Genomic DNA, 16,491 nt, shown 5'->3' on the forward strand with positions numbered 1-16,491 from the left:
GGTGGGGGGGGGGGGGGGTGGGGGGGGGGGGGGGTGGGGGGGGGGGGGGGTGGGGGGGGGGGGGGGTGGGGGGGGGGGGGGGTGGGGGGGGGGGGGGGTGGGGGGGGGGGGGGGTGGGGGGGGGGGGGGGTGGGGGGGGGGGGGGGTGGGGGGGGGGGGGGGTGGGGGGGGGGGGGGGTGGGGGGGGGGGGGGGTGGGGGGGGGGGGGGGTGGGGGGGGGGGGGGGTGGGGGGGGGGGGGGGTGGGGGGGGGGGGGGGTGGGGGGGGGGGGGGGTGGGGGGGGGGGGGGGTGGGGGGGGGGGGGGGTGGGGGGGGGGGGGGGTGGGGGGGGGGGGGGGTGGGGGGGGGGGGGGGTGGGGGGGGGGGGGGGTGGGGGGGGGGGGGGGTGGGGGGGGGGGGGGGTGGGGGGGGGGGGGGGTGGGGGGGGGGGGGGGTGGGGGGGGGGGGGGGTGGGGGGGGGGGGGGGTGGGGGGGGGGGGGGGTGGGGGGGGGGGGGGGTGGGGGGGGGGGGGGGTGCTTGCTTCTCATCAAAGAAGTCACTCAGGGGAGGAACCATATAAATGTTTGGAGTGTGGGAAGAGTTTAAGTCGGAGGCACAACCCTACTTGCCATGAAATGATTCATACTGGGGAGAAACCGTGTCTCTGCCTGGAGTTTGGTAAAAGGAAGTCAGTGGGAGTGGGAAGCAGCTTGCTCTCCCATAAAAGAAGATTCTGTGGGAAGGAATCGTAGAAAGGCCTGTAATGTGGGAAATGCTTCTGTAAGAAAGGAGCACTGCGTTATCATCAAAGAACTTACAAAAGGGAGAAACAGTGTAAATTCCTGGAATGTGGAAAAAATACCAGTTAGCATGAAAGTCTTACTTCCCATTAAATAATTCACATGGAAGAAACCGCAAAATAAAGTGGTGTGATGGGGAGGATACTGAATGGAACCTTAGTTGTGGACTCTCTGCAACTCTGCAGAAGCCCTCAGGATAGGGTGGAGCACCCTCGCAGTGCCTCCTGAAGGAAGTAATCCCTTTTTACAGTCTGTTTGGTTTTCAGGTGTCTGGGGAAGGCAGGAGACAGCAATATCTCTGTATTATGTTGAGAAGGAAGTGCGCTGGGCGGGAAAGTGGTTATCTTGCTCTTAAATGTCAAAATACTATTTGCGGCTCCAAGTGTTTTCTTTTCCCGTGGAAAACAGGTCCAAATGGCTCTTTGAGTGTTAAAGGTTCCCTATCCCTGGTTTAGGGGGTCCAAAGTTGTGGACCCTCAAAGGGGGTGCCCCATCCCCTATTCTTTGCTAAGGAGATGGGGGCTACCCTTTTGAGGGTCCATAACTTTGGACCCCCTGAACCAAACTGCACCAAACTGGGGGGTGCCATCATGACAGTTTGCTGGGCGTTCTATTACTTTTAAAAAATAAGTCTCACGTTTTTAATCCTCCTTGAGTCTCAATGAGCAAGGCAGGATATGGGGAAGGGGGGACATGCCGCCTGTCGCCCCCCCAGCATTCCAACTGTTATGTCTCAATCCAAACGCCCCATAAAAGAGTTCACACTGGGAAAAACCACATAAATGCCTGGAGTGTGGAAAAAGCTTTTATCATAGTGGGAAGCCTACCTCCCGTTTCCAAGCAGTCACTGAGGTTAGAAAAGGGTTCAAAGTGTACTTCTGACCTGATTATGAAATGAAGAAAATCCAGAGTTCAGAGCCAAATGGCCAGCGTCTGATTCCAAGGGGTTGTTGCGTGCATGGGAACAACCACAAAGATGGAGAGATATCAATGGTGCTGAAGAAAGGTTTCTGGGGTGGGGGTAGGACTTTTATGGTCAAGATTCAATTATGGGAGTGGCAGGACTACCTGAAATGGATAGCAGAAAGGTCCATTCATAGAATTGGGTGGGCCGGCTGCCGCACCCCGCTATCTCCGCTATCAGATCGGTTGTTTTCTTGAGATATATCCTGAGGCTCCCGTGCCTCAGTCTGCAACAAAAGAAATCTCAAACTGTCCAATGGTGGTCACGACACGTTCTCCAACGGCTGGGACATCCTGGGTGCTATCATCAGCTTCAATTTGCAAAACCAAAGAAGGTCTTTGTCTTTGTTGGGAAGCCAGCTGGGTGTTGGCTCCAACCGAATTCCAGAGCCAACTTCCTTGTACCTTTAATATTCACCATTCTAAGACACCACATTTTCTCTAACATAGCTTACCTAAAACAATACTTTACTTAATGTAGACAGGGCTAAACTTAAACAAGACATACTAAATTCAGCACAGAAAAGCATAATGCATATTCATCAGTGTAAAGATCTCAGTGGTGTTGGTTCCCTTTACAGTCACTTGGCCTTGACTGAATTCCTGGGCACGGGCGATGGGCCAGACTCTGCAGCACCCACACTGTTAGAGGGCTTATCTTGTAGAGTGAGATGAGAATTCTGTTCCCGTGAGAATGAGTTCGGACTGGCTGGGAGGGGAAGTTGGTAGAGATATTATAACCTGGGTGTTATGCGGGAAACCCCATTCCTGACATGCCGTGTGTGTGAGCTTTCTGAGATGTCTGAATAAACGGTCTTTCAACCAAAAAAGCCTTTTATTTCTGCTCTTCGGAATTCCTTACATTATGTCAGGAATTCCCTTTTTGCAAAACTCTCAAAATGTTGTTTCCATCAATCCTCCATAGACTATTTAGGCTATCGGATCTCCTCCAATGGTTTGGAAATGGATCCTGCAAAAATAGAAGCGGTGCTACAATGGCCAGCGCCCACGACCAGAAAGGAGCTACAATCCTTCCTTGGCTTTGCTAACTTCTATCGTGATTTTATACCCCAATTTGCTGAACTGGCTCTTCCATTGACTGATCTTTTACGCACCAAGGGCAAAGATTCACAGGCAGCCAAGCCCGGGGCCCCCCTTCCTTGGTCTCAAGAATGTCAGCTGGCATTCCAGCAGTTAAAATCAGCTTTTACTTCTGAGCCTATTTTAAAACATCCCGACCCAGACCTCCCGTTCATAGTTCATGTGGACGTATCGGACAAGGCGCTCGGCGCAGCCCTTTTGCAGAAAAATAAAGATGGTAGACTTGTGCCGTGTGCTTATTTGTCCAAAAAGTTATCAGGCTCTGAACTCAACTGGACTGTAGGAGACAAAGAAACTGCTGCGATTAAAGTGGCTCTTGGAACGTGGCGCCACTGGCTCGAGGGGGCCAAACACCCTTTCCAGGTTTGGTCGGATCATAAGAACCCGCCACTTCTACCCTCAAAATAAAGTTCGCAAAGTAACTACGCTTAAATGAATTCTCCTCCCGCCTCCTTTACAGTAGTTCACTTTTTTTCCTGGGAAAACCAATAAACTGGCGGATGCGCTGTCTCGCCTACCGGGGGGGAGGGTGTCTCTTCCTTACGGGATATTCCACGCACCATCCTCTCCCCCTCCCAACTGGGTTTGGCTGTCACTCGGTCACAGACCGCGCCTCCTTCTCCTCCTCCGCCTGTTCCTAGTCTCGTTTCCCCCTTCCTACGAGAACTCGAGGAGGCGGGTCTACACGAACTGCCCACGGACGAAGGTGACTCCCAGCTACGCATAGAGGGAGGCGTCTGGAAGCGGGGTGGGTGTTGGTATGTGCCTCCCCCCCTGCGTAAGCAAGTTCTCGAAGCCTGCCATGATGCCCGGTCGGCTGGGCATTTTGGCTTTCTCAAGACACTGCATCTGGCTCGTCGCCAGTTCTGGTGGCGCGCCATGCGCAAGGACATTGAGGCTTACATCAAGGGGTGTTCGGTTTGCGCTGAAGCTAAAACTATTCCGGGCAAGCCTCATGGTCTTTTAAAACCGCTTCCTGTTGCCTCCCGACCCTGGGAGGTTATTTCAATGGATTTTATTACAGACTTGCCAGACAGCCAGGGTAATACCGTTTTGTGGGTGGTGGTAGATCTGTTTTCTAAACAAGCACATTTTATTCCCTGCACCACCATCCCATCTGCTCCTAAATTGGCGTGACTGTTTATACAACACATCTATCGCCTACACTCCTCCCCCGCCAAGGTGGTATCCGACCGCGGGCCCCAGTTTATCTCAAAATTTTGGAAGGCTTTCCTGGAGTTGTTGGGATCCACCCCGGCCATTGCCGCCCCCTACCACGTTCAAAGTGACGGTGAATCAGAAAGGACGAACAGAACTCTGGAGCAGTACTTACGTTGTTACACTAACTATCACCAGGATAACTGGTGTGATTTGATCCCCTTTGCGGAGTACGCCTACAACAACGCCATTCATAGTAGCACACGGAAGACTCCCTTCGAAATTGTGTCTGGTCGTTCCTTCCCACCATTGCCCCAGCTTCCCTCGGAGGTGCTACACACCCCAGAGTTCAAACAATGGATTTCCTCCCTGGCCGAGGGGTGGAAAACGGTTCAGACCGCCTTGCAGCAAGCCAAGGAGAGTCCTAAAAGTTTCAGGGCGGAGGTAAACACCGCCTCGGATTCTTCCTCGCTACGTGTGCAAGCTTGGGCTTATTTGTCCACTCCAAAACCCTCCGGACGCATATTAAGCATAAATACATTCGAAATTAGGCAAGAAATTCGTGGGACCTTTTAAGATTATAAAAGTGATTAATGATGTGACTGCCCGTTTAGAATTGCCTAATTCTTTAAGTAATATTCATCCCGTCTTTCATTCCAGTTTGCTCAAGGAGGCTCCCGTTTCCGATGCTCTAGTAACGGCCTACTCCTGGAGAGTACCCCGCTTCAACCATACCATTGATGGCCACAAGCAATCTGACATGAAATTGACGCTGTATTCTGGACTAACTCGCTTCTAATCGCAATCGCTTGTTCACAGGCTTATTCAATAGCACTGGGTGGGGTATTCCTCTGGTCATAATCAATGGGTGTATTTAGAAAACATTGATGCCCCCTCCCTCATTTCGGCCTTTCATCGTGCTTTTCCTCAGAAGCCGGGAGGGGAGGGATCTCTTTTAGGGGAGGCAGAATGTAAAGATCTCAGTGGTGTTGGTTCCCTTTACAGTCACTTGGCCTTGACTGAATTCCTGGGCACGGGCGATGGGCCAGACTCTGCAGCACCCACACTGTTAGAGGGCTTATCTTGTAGAGTGAGATGAGAATTCTGTTCCCGTGAGAATGAGTTCGGACTGGCTGGGAGGGGAAGTTGGGAGAGATATTATAACCTGGGTGTTATGCGGGAAACCCCATTCCTGACATGCCGTGTGTGTGAGCTTTCTGAGATGTCTGAATAAACGGTCTTTCAACCAAAAAAGCCTTTTATTTCTGCTCTTCGGAATTCCTTACATTCAGGGCAGATCAGGGGACAGAACATATATAAAAATCACATTTACGGGTCTTAGGGCTTCTGACTCACATTGGTCTCTGCATCCTGACCTGGAGCCAGTGTAGCTAGGTAACTAGACTCAGGAAAATATTTTGGCTATTTTCCTGGGCGGTAACAAGTACATTGGCAGAGCTGCCAGTAATGAATGTCATCAAATGGAAGAAAAGAGAAAGAATAAACAATGGCCATCTTTCACCTCAAAGTAATCCAGTCGTTTTCAGTTTCTTTTTTTCTACCGAGGTGAAATTACAGGGGAGAGTGTTAGGGAGTGGGGAGATAGTCACCTGTAAAGAGAGGGACAGCCATTTATACTTCAAAACACATGGGAGAAGTCTCAAGAGAAGTGACCAGACAGATGTAGAAGGTGATCAGACAAGAACAAGAGGAATGACATTAAGAAATAATTTCCCTTTGACATCATAGAGGTATGTTTTAGATCTTAGAATGGAGGGATGTACTTTTGCATTTTTATTTATCTGCACTCAGATGACTTGATGGGCAGGGGTGGCTTGGAAAAATTTGAGAGGGTGACAAAAATGATTGCCCTTGCCCCCACTGGCCCCTAAGATGATTGTCTAGGGCCACCTCATGAATTGAACACCCTTGTGTTGGCTGGTTGCTAGTGGATAGAATGCATTTCTTATTCAATCCAGGCGGAGACAGCACAGTGGAACCTAAGGCTCATTCCGCACACGCAAAATAATGCACCTTCAAGCTGCTTTCACAACTGTTTTTGCCATTCCTAGCTTTCCAGCTTCTAGCAAGAGCCCCTGAAAGCGAAGCTTGAAAGTGCATTATCTTTCAAGGTGTCTGCTGGAATAGAGCCTGGGAGCTGAAGAAGAGTAGGTTTTTATATCCCACTTTTCTCTACCTTAAGGAGTCTCAAAGTGGCTTACGATCACATTCCCTTCCTCACCTCACAACAGACACCTTGTGAGGTAGGTGGGGCTGAAAGAGTTCTGAGAGAATTGTGACTGGCCCAAGAGCACCCCGTAGGCTTCATGTGGAGGAGTGGAGAATCGAACCTGGTTCTGCTGCTGCTCTTAACCATGATAGCACACTGGGACTTTTAAATAAGGAAAGGGAAAAGGCTGGAAACAGGTCAAATCCAAATTGTGGTCTAGGAAATTAAGACCAAGACCAACATTGTGGTCAAAACAAGGATCAGAAGGGTTATTCACGATACCTGGCAAGAACACACAACAAAAAAGGAGCCGGAAATTACAGAATGAACAAAATTAGCTCCTGAACAAAAGATGAGGATTCACAGGTTTGGTGTCTGGACACACTTGGCTTGGTTGGGAGTCTGTTCATGAGACAGACCTGATGGTACTGAGTGACCTGTAGTTTGTGGAACAGAATTTCATAGGGACAATGACTGACAGAGAATCAACAGAGATTGCACTCTGTCCTGATTGCTTATGGGAACTTTCTGGCATTTCCTGCCCTGAAGATCACGGATTGATGGATAAACAGCAGAGGACTAAGGAGAGGGAGGACAGGCAATCCTTTGGGAAGGAGGGGTCTCCTGTTTAGTGAAGGCAGTGAGGAGGAACCAGCACAGAACCCAGGGATTCACCATCCGATGGCCAGATGAGAGACTGGTCAGATGAAGAAAATAACTGGAATGATATTGAAGTGACCACCAGCAAGGGTGGAACGCAGTGATCTCCTTGCTGAGGTCTAGGAAATCTATACCTATGCCAATTATATAAAGCCCTCTTTCCCTGAGGCAAAACAAGACTTTGCAGGGGCGTTTCACTTCAGTTGCCCCCGACTTAAACTGGGATGACCTTTCCTCCCACCCTAAGCAGGACAGCCTCCCATTTGGAAAGATCACACGCAACCTCTTTTCCAACATGCTATGGGGAGAAAGACAGAAGTCATGAGAGAGCGTTATTATGAGACTATGGGACTTAGTTCCTGCATTTTGGTTTTTCCGCTGTTAGAATGAGTAAGAAAGGTGAGGGAGGGGAAAACATCTCCCGGAGCCCCTCTTGATTTTATAACCACTTTTCACCCTCTCCGGAGTAGAGATGCAGCTCCCTCATCCCCAGATGTTACCCAGACAGGAAATGAAGGCACTAAGAACATAAGAAAGAGCCTGCTGGATCAGACCAGAGTCCATCTAGTCCAGCTCTCTGCTACTCGCAGTGGCCCACCAGGTGCCTTTGGGACCTCACCTGCAGGAGGTGAAAGCAATGGCCTGCTGCTGCCTCCTGGAGCACCTTGGTCTCAAGAAGGCATTTGCAGTAACTCTGTAGATCAAGCAGGATCAAGATTGGGAGCCATACATCGACTTCTCCTCCATAAATCTGTCCAAGCCCCTTTTAAAGCTATCCAGATTAGTGGCCATCACCACCTGCTGTGGCAGCATATTCCAAACACCAATCACACGTTGTGTGAAGAAGTGTTTCCTTTTATTGGTCCTAATTCTTCCCCCCAGCATTTTCAATGGATGCCCCCTGGTTCTAGTATTGTGAGAAAGAGAGAAACACCATGCATAATTTTATAGACTTCAATCATATCCCCCCTCAGACGTCTCCTCTCCAAACTAAAGAGTCCCAAACGCTGCAGCCTCTCCTCATAAGGAAGGTGCTCCAATCCCTCAATCATCCTCGTTGCCCTTCTCTGCCCTTTTCCTATCTCTTCGAGATCCTCTTTGAGATGGGGCGACCAGAGAACTGAACCTGTCCTCGTTCCCTGGGGCCCATTCCTTCCCTGCCTCCCATTCTTCCGTCCCTTCCCCCTCCACAAGGAAATGCAAAGCCCATTTTACACAGCGGGGTGGAGGGTGGGGTGAGGTCTGCTTTGGTGTAGTTTGGTGTAGTCATTTCATTCCTCTTCGGCCTTCGCAGCGCCATCAGCCGCCTCTTCCCAGTGAGTCAAGGGGGCTGGTGGGGGTGGGGGAATTGCAGGGCTGAGCAATGTGTGGTGGGTAGAAGAGGGGGTCAGAGCCCCGGATGCAGGAGAGCTGCCCCACCGCAAAGCCTGGGGAGGGGGCTGCTCCCTCCGGCGCCCCTCTTTTCCCCTTCCTCTCTGCACAATGCTTGGGGAGGGGGGAGGTGAGATGCAGCCCCTTCCCTGCATTGCGGAGGACTGGCGAGGGATTTCGAATTGGGGGGTGGGGGGATGCAGTGGAGGGTCCGGACGACTCCTCTTGGTGGGGAGGGGGCTGGACTGGGGAGGGATGTTTCTTTTAAGGTTCTTAGGAAAACACCCCTGGCACCTGCTCTCAGCGGGGAGAGGCTGGCTGCAGAGGAGGCATCTGGGTGGGGGTGGGGGTATATGCCCCCCCCCAGCATAGGGAGAGGGCAGGGGTGTAACAAGGCAAACTGGAGCCCTGGGCAAAACCTGAGTTGGATGGGCCCCCCCATGGGCGGCCACCCCACCACAACGCCCAATTTCTTTTTTGCACCAGGTCATTGGTGCCTGCAGGGGGTGCATTTTTAGACATCAAGAGACTGTCCTTATGCTACCCCCCAAGTTTGGTGCAGTTTGGTTCAGTGGGGAAAAAGTAATGGAACCTCAAAAGGGTAGCCCCCATCTCCTTAGCTCCCATTGGAAAGAATGGGGGATGGGGCACCCCCTTTGAGGGTCCATAACTTTGGCCCCCCTGAACCAAACTGCACCAAACTTGGGGGGTGCCATCAGAACAGATGATACCCTGAAATTTTGGTGCCAATATGTCCAAAAATGTGCCCCCTGCAAGAACATCCCAGAAATTTGCCCAAGAATCTTTGTTCTGCATTGAGTTTTCTGCATTGCTGTCAATGGGGGTTGTAGGCTGCGGTGGGGGGGCGGGGCATTTCTGAAGGCACAGTCTCAAAACTTTCAGGGTCTCATCAGGAGAATGCCCTGATTATACCCCCCAGGTTTGGTGCAGTTTGGTTCAGGGGGGCCAAAGTTATGGACCCTCAAAGGTGTAGCCCCCATCTCCTATTAGCTCCCATTGGAAACAATGGGGATGGGGGCACCCCCTTTGGGAGTCCATAACTTTGGACTCCCTGAACCAAACTGCACCAAACTTGGGGGGTAGCATAAGGACAGTCTCCTGATGATACGCTGAAATTCTGGTGCCACTAGCCTAAAAACAGCTCCCCCTTGCAGGCCAAAAGCGGCAAACCACTAAAAATACCCAAAAGCGAACCCTGCATTTTGATGCCCCCCACAAGGTGATGCCATGGGCAGCTGTCCACCTTGCCCAATGGGCATTACGCCCCTGGGAGAGGGTGGCATAGGGACCCCAGCCTCTGTCTGTTCTCTCGGGCATTCAAGGCCTGGGCAAATGAGGCTCATTCAAAGGGGGGGGGGGCTGTGTCTGCAGAGGAGGTCCCTTCATTGGGAAGGGCAAACCCCTGAGCAAAGAGATGCAAGGGGTCAAAAGGGGGTTCTCTGAAGGTTGGAAGCGATACCTCTGGGTCCAAAATTCTCACACTGCAGGCTTGAGGATGGGGTGAAATGTAGGGCCAGGATCTCTAGGCAGGCCCCAAAGCATGGAGAAAGGAAGGGGGGGCAGTGAATTGTTCTCCCCTGTGGGAATGGGCCTAATGCCTACAAAAAATTATATTTGATATCAAGGGATATGGGGTTTGTATGAACCAAAGATTTGTAAAAATCAAAAGGGATTTCTGTGTGTTGAGACCAGTATGTTAGAAGCATTGTCAGCACACGTAGCAACTGGTCAGTGGACATGCAGGCAAGCAAAGATGCAAGATCTTAAAGATCTTGAGACAGAAGATATGCATTTTATAGCTTCTTTGTCAGAACTAGTTCTATGGGACAGCTGGGTGAAACAAACAAAGCAGTAAAGAGAGAAGGAATGTGACTAGTTAATTGAAAATGTGTTTTTCTATATCTTAGTGAATAAGGAATACTGAAACGATAATGAGAGATTTATATTTACTCGTATTGAAATATAATTCATTGTAGTAGAATCAATGTTGGTATAATTGTTAAAATCATGTTTTAATCAGTTTTAAAGTGAATAAGAGGTATCTCCCTGGGAAAGCCCCAACCTTAGGAATTTATGAAAATGTGTTGAGCCTGGGGAAATCTCTCTTTGGGAGAGAACTTAGAAAAGTGGGGAAACTAGTTTTTAAACCAGGAAAGGCAAAGCTCAGTTTATGGCCCTTTTGCATAGGGGCGGGGGGAGCACGAGCAGAGGACACGCAGCTGGTGTATGTGGCAATGTTTTAGTCAGAGAAGTAATTTTGAGTCAAAGGCTGTCTTAATGTGACAGGGAGGCAGACCATCCAATCAGATTTGAAGGTTCATGCTTGTAGCATGTGAAAGGGGTCTGGATTATGTGGGATATGTATACAGTTATGATTATTGACGTATATATCAGTATTCTTTGTATCTATAAGAATGAAGTCTATTCCTGGGTAAGAGGTGACTCTGCTAGAGAGTTACCCTGTGTGTGAACAAATTCAGCACAGTATAAGTTCATCTGTATGGGGGTCTCTCTCTCTCTCTCTCTCTCTCTCTCTCTCTCTCTCTCTCTCGTACCCGGGAGTGTGCCTCCCTCTTGGGAGGGGTTACCTTCTGTTCAGATCTAGATTCTGTTCAGTAAATCTTTCTGTTTCAAATGTCTGATTTGTTTGTTTCCTAACCAATCGCAGGCCAGATACAGGGTCTAGCCTCACATCCCCCCCCCCCCCTTTATTCACATGCACACCGTTCCTGGGCCAGAAGGAGCTAGGAGCCACTTGGTGCAAAACACAGACGCCCCTAAAAAAAGAAGAGCCAAGAATTAAGACCCACAAGAAATGGATTTTCTAGCCGCTTTGGACTGGGGAAGGGACTGACTGATCAAGGCTTAGGAGGGGCTGCAGATCTGGGGGGAGCCCCCCTTCTACTCCCTCTGCTTCTTGGCAGCCTGGCCCCAGCTGGCTTAAGAACAAAGTGAAGGCCCCCATCAGGCACGCATAGGAGACAGTCTCAGACTTGATTCAAGCAAAGACGCTGGGCACGGTCTTTTCCCCCTCAGTATTAGCATTCTACGGGCAGGGAGTTTTCCATTATCCAGAAAAACATTGATAGTTGTCACATTCTGGGCTGCAATCTCCCCTTGTCGCCAGGGGCCAGATAGCCCAGTTTTAGCCCTTAATCTGTAGCTGTGGACATGATACATAATTTGATAGTAGATCTGGAATGATCCACTGGAACTCTGTTGTTGTGTTGTGAGGGTGCCACCAAGCAGCAGATTCATGATTTTGGGGAGTGCTGTCTGTGGGTATGGACTTAATAGTTGGTTTGATGGCAAGTGCAAACCCCATGAGGATCCACACTTTGGAACCATGCTTTTGTGCTGTGGCAGCGCCACAAAGCGATGGATGCCTGGTTTTTGCAGTGCACTCTTTGGCTGTGAATGTGACCCAAACAGGGTGTGAGAAGGGGAGGGCATTCCTAGGTATACTAAAGAGTTTAGGAATGGAAAGAAAAGGATTTCGCCCACCCACCCTAAACCATCCCAGCAGTGGAGCCTGAGAAAGCTTCTTATCCTCCAGGAAACATGGAAGGTGGAAACCCCCAGAGTATGATTTAAGGGTGGGGAGAGAAAGGAGGAGGCACAGAGATATTGAACACCCCCTGACCCTAACTCCCCGCCCCCAATCCAGGATATTATGAGATTTTGAGGGTACTTCTTGGTCTCGAAGAGTTCATGTAACACTGGGATGAGGGATCTTAGGCTATGATATTTGACAAGTCACCATCTTCGCTTATTGTGTTAATTAATATATATTATAATTAATAGTTTTTATTAAAATTAATAACTTCTCAGACGCTCTTCTTATAAAATTGCACCTTCAAGGGCCCCAAGAAACTCCTGAAAAGATAGAACATATGACACACCAAGGCAGAGCTGAGCTGAAAGTGGTCGTCTTAAAAGAACTGGTTGGACAGAAGTATTCCATTTGTGTTATTGTACTTTATTCAATTTGATACCCTGCCCTTTCCTGAATAATGCCAGTCTCAGGGCAGCTCACGAACATTAAAATTAAACATCGCGTATACAGTTATAATAATTTGACTTAAAACATTAATTAGCTATTAATTATAATAAAACACAATAAATTAAGATGGTGACTCTTAATAATGAACTATTGGGATGGGGAAGAAGAGCACTAAATTATATACCCTGTGTCTTATTTCTTAAAAAAAGAATAAATTTCAACTTTGTTTACAAAACAGACGATACATCAAGGCAGAGAAGAGCTGGAAGTCTATTCATCTTCATAAAACTGGAGAGACAGAATTCAGAAACCAGACCAGAACAGGTAGATGTTCATCATTGTTTCACATATTTTACTGCTTTTCTATATACTGTGTCTTCTAAAAAAGAACGAATACATTTGAAGTTTATTTTTCCCATAAATGTAAGTGTCAAAAGATGGAGTCAGGCAGTGAAAGACATGAAGTCCCTCAGTTCTTTCATTAGAAAAAAATATTTACTTATTATCCCTCTGGGATGGACCTTAGAGTTCAAGGACTGGACATGGGGAGACACGATTCCTTGCACCCCCCAAAAAAAGTATCCCCCCACACACTTAGTGGTTGCCACCATTTGATACAATCAGAGATGTAAGAGGTGCCCTTTCTTAGGACCCCCCCTCCCCCAACCTGAAATAGTTTAACATCCGCAAAAGCCTCTTTGAGCAGAGAAGGCAGCCAAGCCTAGATGCTGAGCCTGCCCCTCTGGGGGTAAAAGTGACCCCAAGAAAGTCCACTAAGAGGGTTTCAGCGTTCCAGGTGGGGCCTGGAGTTCCCTTGGAATTACAGCTGATTTCCAGACTCCAGAGATCAGTTCCCCTGAAGAAAATTGTAGCTTCAGAAGTGGGACATCATGATACATACCAGAGAGTCTAGGAAAAACTCAAATCCCTTTCCTCCATTGATTTTGATGGGTCGACTGCTGATTTGGATGTTCGGACAGCAACCACTCTGATAATGGAGGCAGGGGACACTGTGAATCCTGCTCTCCCCCAGTTAGTTAGTTAAGATGGTTGGCAGTTGCTGGCGGCTGCTCTGGCTGAGGGGAGCTTCTGGTAGGTTTGGAAAAGATCAGGCCATTTAGGATAGCAGGGTTCGTGAATAAGATGCGGTTCCAGTAGTTTCTCTTGTGTTTTGGTTACATTTATATTGGTTCTTCCTGGATGGGGGGAGGTGGGGGGGGGTATATTTCAAAGTTTCCCAACTGAATGAAGGAAATGAAAATAAATAAATTAGTAAAAAAAATGGGCAAGAGGGAAGGGAGCTTCTTTCTGCATTAGGCTCATCCACAACCTTAACCCTAATACCCCAGTGCTTGGGGAGCCAAGCCTGTGAACTGATGTCAAAGACCTGCCTAGCACCACAGAGGAAAATTTGAGAAACGGTTGCCAAGGTCCAGACAGTCAAGCACCGCCACCAGCACCCACCAATCATCACACGAGGTCACTGCCTTGTGACAGGCAGAGAGGAGCAGAGCATGCTCATGAACCCATGCCCCCTGGTGTCAGCCTGCTGCCCCACCTTGTACAGAAGGGGCAAGTGGCACACTGGCATGCATTATTGTGAGCGTCATACCACACCTGCCCATCCCTCCCTAGATCACTTGACAGCAGAGGTGTAGCTACAAGGGGAATGGGGTGAGCGCAATGCACCGGATGCACCTGAGGGGGGGAGCAAAAATTTTAGGTTTGTTTTTTGTATTTTTTAGTGTTTTTCAGTTTTTGGCCTGCAAGGGGGGGGGGGTCAGTGTTTAGGCTAGCAGCACTGCAAAAACTGCAGGTTCCTTTGTGGGTTTTTGTATTTTGTAGTGTTTTTTCGTTTTTGGCCTGAAGGAGGCGCAATTTTTAGGCTAGTAGGACCAAAATTTCAGAGGTTTTACAGGAGAGTCTCCTGATGATACCACCAGGTTTGGTGAGGTTTGGTTCAGGGGATCCAAAGTTATGAACTCCCAAAGATTGTGCCCTCATCCCTCATTGTTTCCAATGCGAGCTAATAGGAGATGGGGGCTACATCTTTGAGGGTCCATAACGTTGGAACCCCTGAACCAAACTTCACCAAACCTGGATGGTATCATCAGGAGAGTCTCCTGAAGATACTCTGAAATTTTGGTACTGCTAGCTTAATAATTGCACCCCTGACAACAGGCACCCCTCAGATTTTGTCCCCGGGCTCCATTCTCCTTAGACATGCCTCTGCTGCTGGGTGTGATTTGGTTAATCACCGTTCTCTCTGTTGTGCAGTGAAGAAGGGATGGAGTTTGTAAGCTGTCTTGACACTCTTTTAAGGTTGAGAAAAGCGGGTATAAATCAAAACTCTCCTCCTTCTCCACCTTCTCTTACTTGCTGCTGTTTTCTTCTGTTTCAGAGGTTGGGTCTATCCATGAAGATGGAAGCTCAGTTGGAAAGAGCTCTGTTGGAGGAAGGGAAGCTGGACCAGGAATGTGCCCAAGATGCCCTCTCACATGGTAAGGACTCATCCTGACTGGCTGAGATTGGGGCACCCAGTTAACTCGATGGGTAGAGAATTCTGGTTGGGGGGAAAAAATGAAACGCTTCTTCATCCAAATTATGGTGTTCAGTGTTGAATAGTTGGGATGCCCATAAAAATGGATTAGGAAATTCATGGAGGCAGCTCCTCACATTGATTACAATATTCATATCCTTCCTTTCTCCATTAGAGAGACTCAAGGTAGCTCAAAACAAGTGCCGAGTTCTTCAGTCTTTTGAATAAATAAAGTCTGCATGTTCTGGTCAGCACAGCTCTAAGAACCTTGGCCAAATGTGTTTTGTGCTCATGCTTATTGGGGCATCTGACAAGCCACTGTAGGAAATAGAGCCCTGGATGAGGGATGCTAGAGTGGGGGTGGGCTTGAGGTGGGTGTGGTGCCATGTTGATGTTGCCTGTGGCCAAAAACCCAGATGTGACATCAGTGGTTCGGCAGATGCTATGGACACTCATTGAGATTACCCTCCGTTTCTGCACGTACTCAATTCAAGTCTGGTTTTTTTTAACCTGGTGTGATAGCGATGTGTCGGATTATTTCATTTCTGCCACCCTGTCTTTCTTCCACCAGCCTAGATTCAAGGGCTCAGCCAGTGTCAGTGGCAAATATAGTCCCCCAAGGCTCATGGGTACCTTGTATTTTTCTTCCTCTCCCACTAGAAAGGCTGAGTCTTCTTGCTGAGTGTACATAGGGCAAGGTTTCACAGCCCTGGGAACGGGGGTGCAGGAAGCATGATTCACACAGGCAAGTAGAATAGGAAGTGGAGGCTAATATTCTTTCTTCCCTTTCCCCTCCCTCGCAGGCAGTGAAGAAGCAGTGATGATCCATTCTGTTCTTAGAGGTGTGAAAACAGCTGCTGCAGCTCCAGTCCAGGTAGGGGAGATGAGCAAAGGACAGCCGGGGTCCCCTCTCCTGTCTCAAGGAGACTTTTCTCCTGCAGTTGGTGCTGAGGGGCCCAGGCCAGAGGCTCTGAATGGCACTCCTTTTACACCCTTAACCCTCCCAAAATGTCCCCTTCCAGCACAACCTCTCTGCCTGGCATGACCTCTGAAGATTGAATCTGCCTTTTCTTTCAGTCTCTGATTTCTTTTGAGGAGGTGGCCATATTTTTCACAGAGGAAGAGTGGGCACTGCTAGATCCAGGCCAAAGAGCTCTTTATGAAGACGTCATGCTGGAGAACTATGAAAGCGTGGCTTCTGTGGGTAAGGAACGTTCACAGGTGCCAGAATCACACATTTCTGCCTTTGGGATTATGCATGCATCAAAATCTTGAACAGTTGTGTTGAGGCCTGTTCCACTATTTGCTGCCTTGTGGAAGTCTCAACTTGGCAGGATGGCACCACCAGCGAGATTCAGCATGTGTAGGTAGAGCAACCTGAGCTACCTGGTTTGCCATGTCAGCTGAGTTCCGTGTTTCAGCCGTCACCCAAACCACAGAGAGCTGTTCTGGTCTGAAGCCAGCGCAGGACTGAGAGGCCCTCAGAAAGACTCTGGAAAGGGCCCCATTCTAATTTCTCAGTAGTCAAACATTAGAACACACTTGCCCTCCAGATGGGATTACAGTGGTCCCCTCTGACTGTGATCTGAAGAGCCAGCGTGGTATAATATGTGAGAGTGATGGACTCTGACCTGGAGAGAAGGGTTTGATTCCCCCCTCCTCATG

At 49.1% G+C, this 16,491-nt stretch overlaps 3 protein-coding genes across 33 annotated transcripts in view; 1 reads left to right on the plus strand and 2 right to left on the minus strand.

The window, feature by feature from the left end:
- LOC125428587 (zinc finger protein 883-like) overlaps positions 1–16,491 on the minus strand; it is a 1,608,225-nt gene that overhangs the window by 439,656 nt on the left and 1,152,078 nt on the right. The window lies entirely within an intron of this gene.
- Positions 1–16,491, minus strand: part of LOC125428572 (zinc finger protein 420-like) — a 226,212-nt gene that overhangs the window by 177,507 nt on the left and 32,214 nt on the right. The gene's annotated exons all lie outside the window — the stretch shown is intronic.
- Positions 14,586–16,491, plus strand: part of LOC125428632 (oocyte zinc finger protein XlCOF6-like) — an 82,860-nt gene continuing 80,954 nt past the window's right edge. Inside the window, exons 1-3 of the mRNA XM_048489079.1 lie at positions 14,586–14,788; positions 15,630–15,700; positions 15,904–16,030. Coding sequence (XP_048345036.1) covers positions 14,704–14,788; positions 15,630–15,700; positions 15,904–16,030 — 283 coding nt within the window. The 5' untranslated portion in view covers positions 14,586–14,703. The remainder of the gene's footprint in view (positions 14,789–15,629; positions 15,701–15,903; positions 16,031–16,491) is intronic.

This window comes from Sphaerodactylus townsendi, linkage group LG03 (assembly GCF_021028975.2).
Source record: "Sphaerodactylus townsendi isolate TG3544 linkage group LG03, MPM_Stown_v2.3, whole genome shotgun sequence".
In the NCBI taxonomy this organism is placed as follows: Eukaryota; Metazoa; Chordata; class Lepidosauria; order Squamata; family Sphaerodactylidae; genus Sphaerodactylus; species Sphaerodactylus townsendi.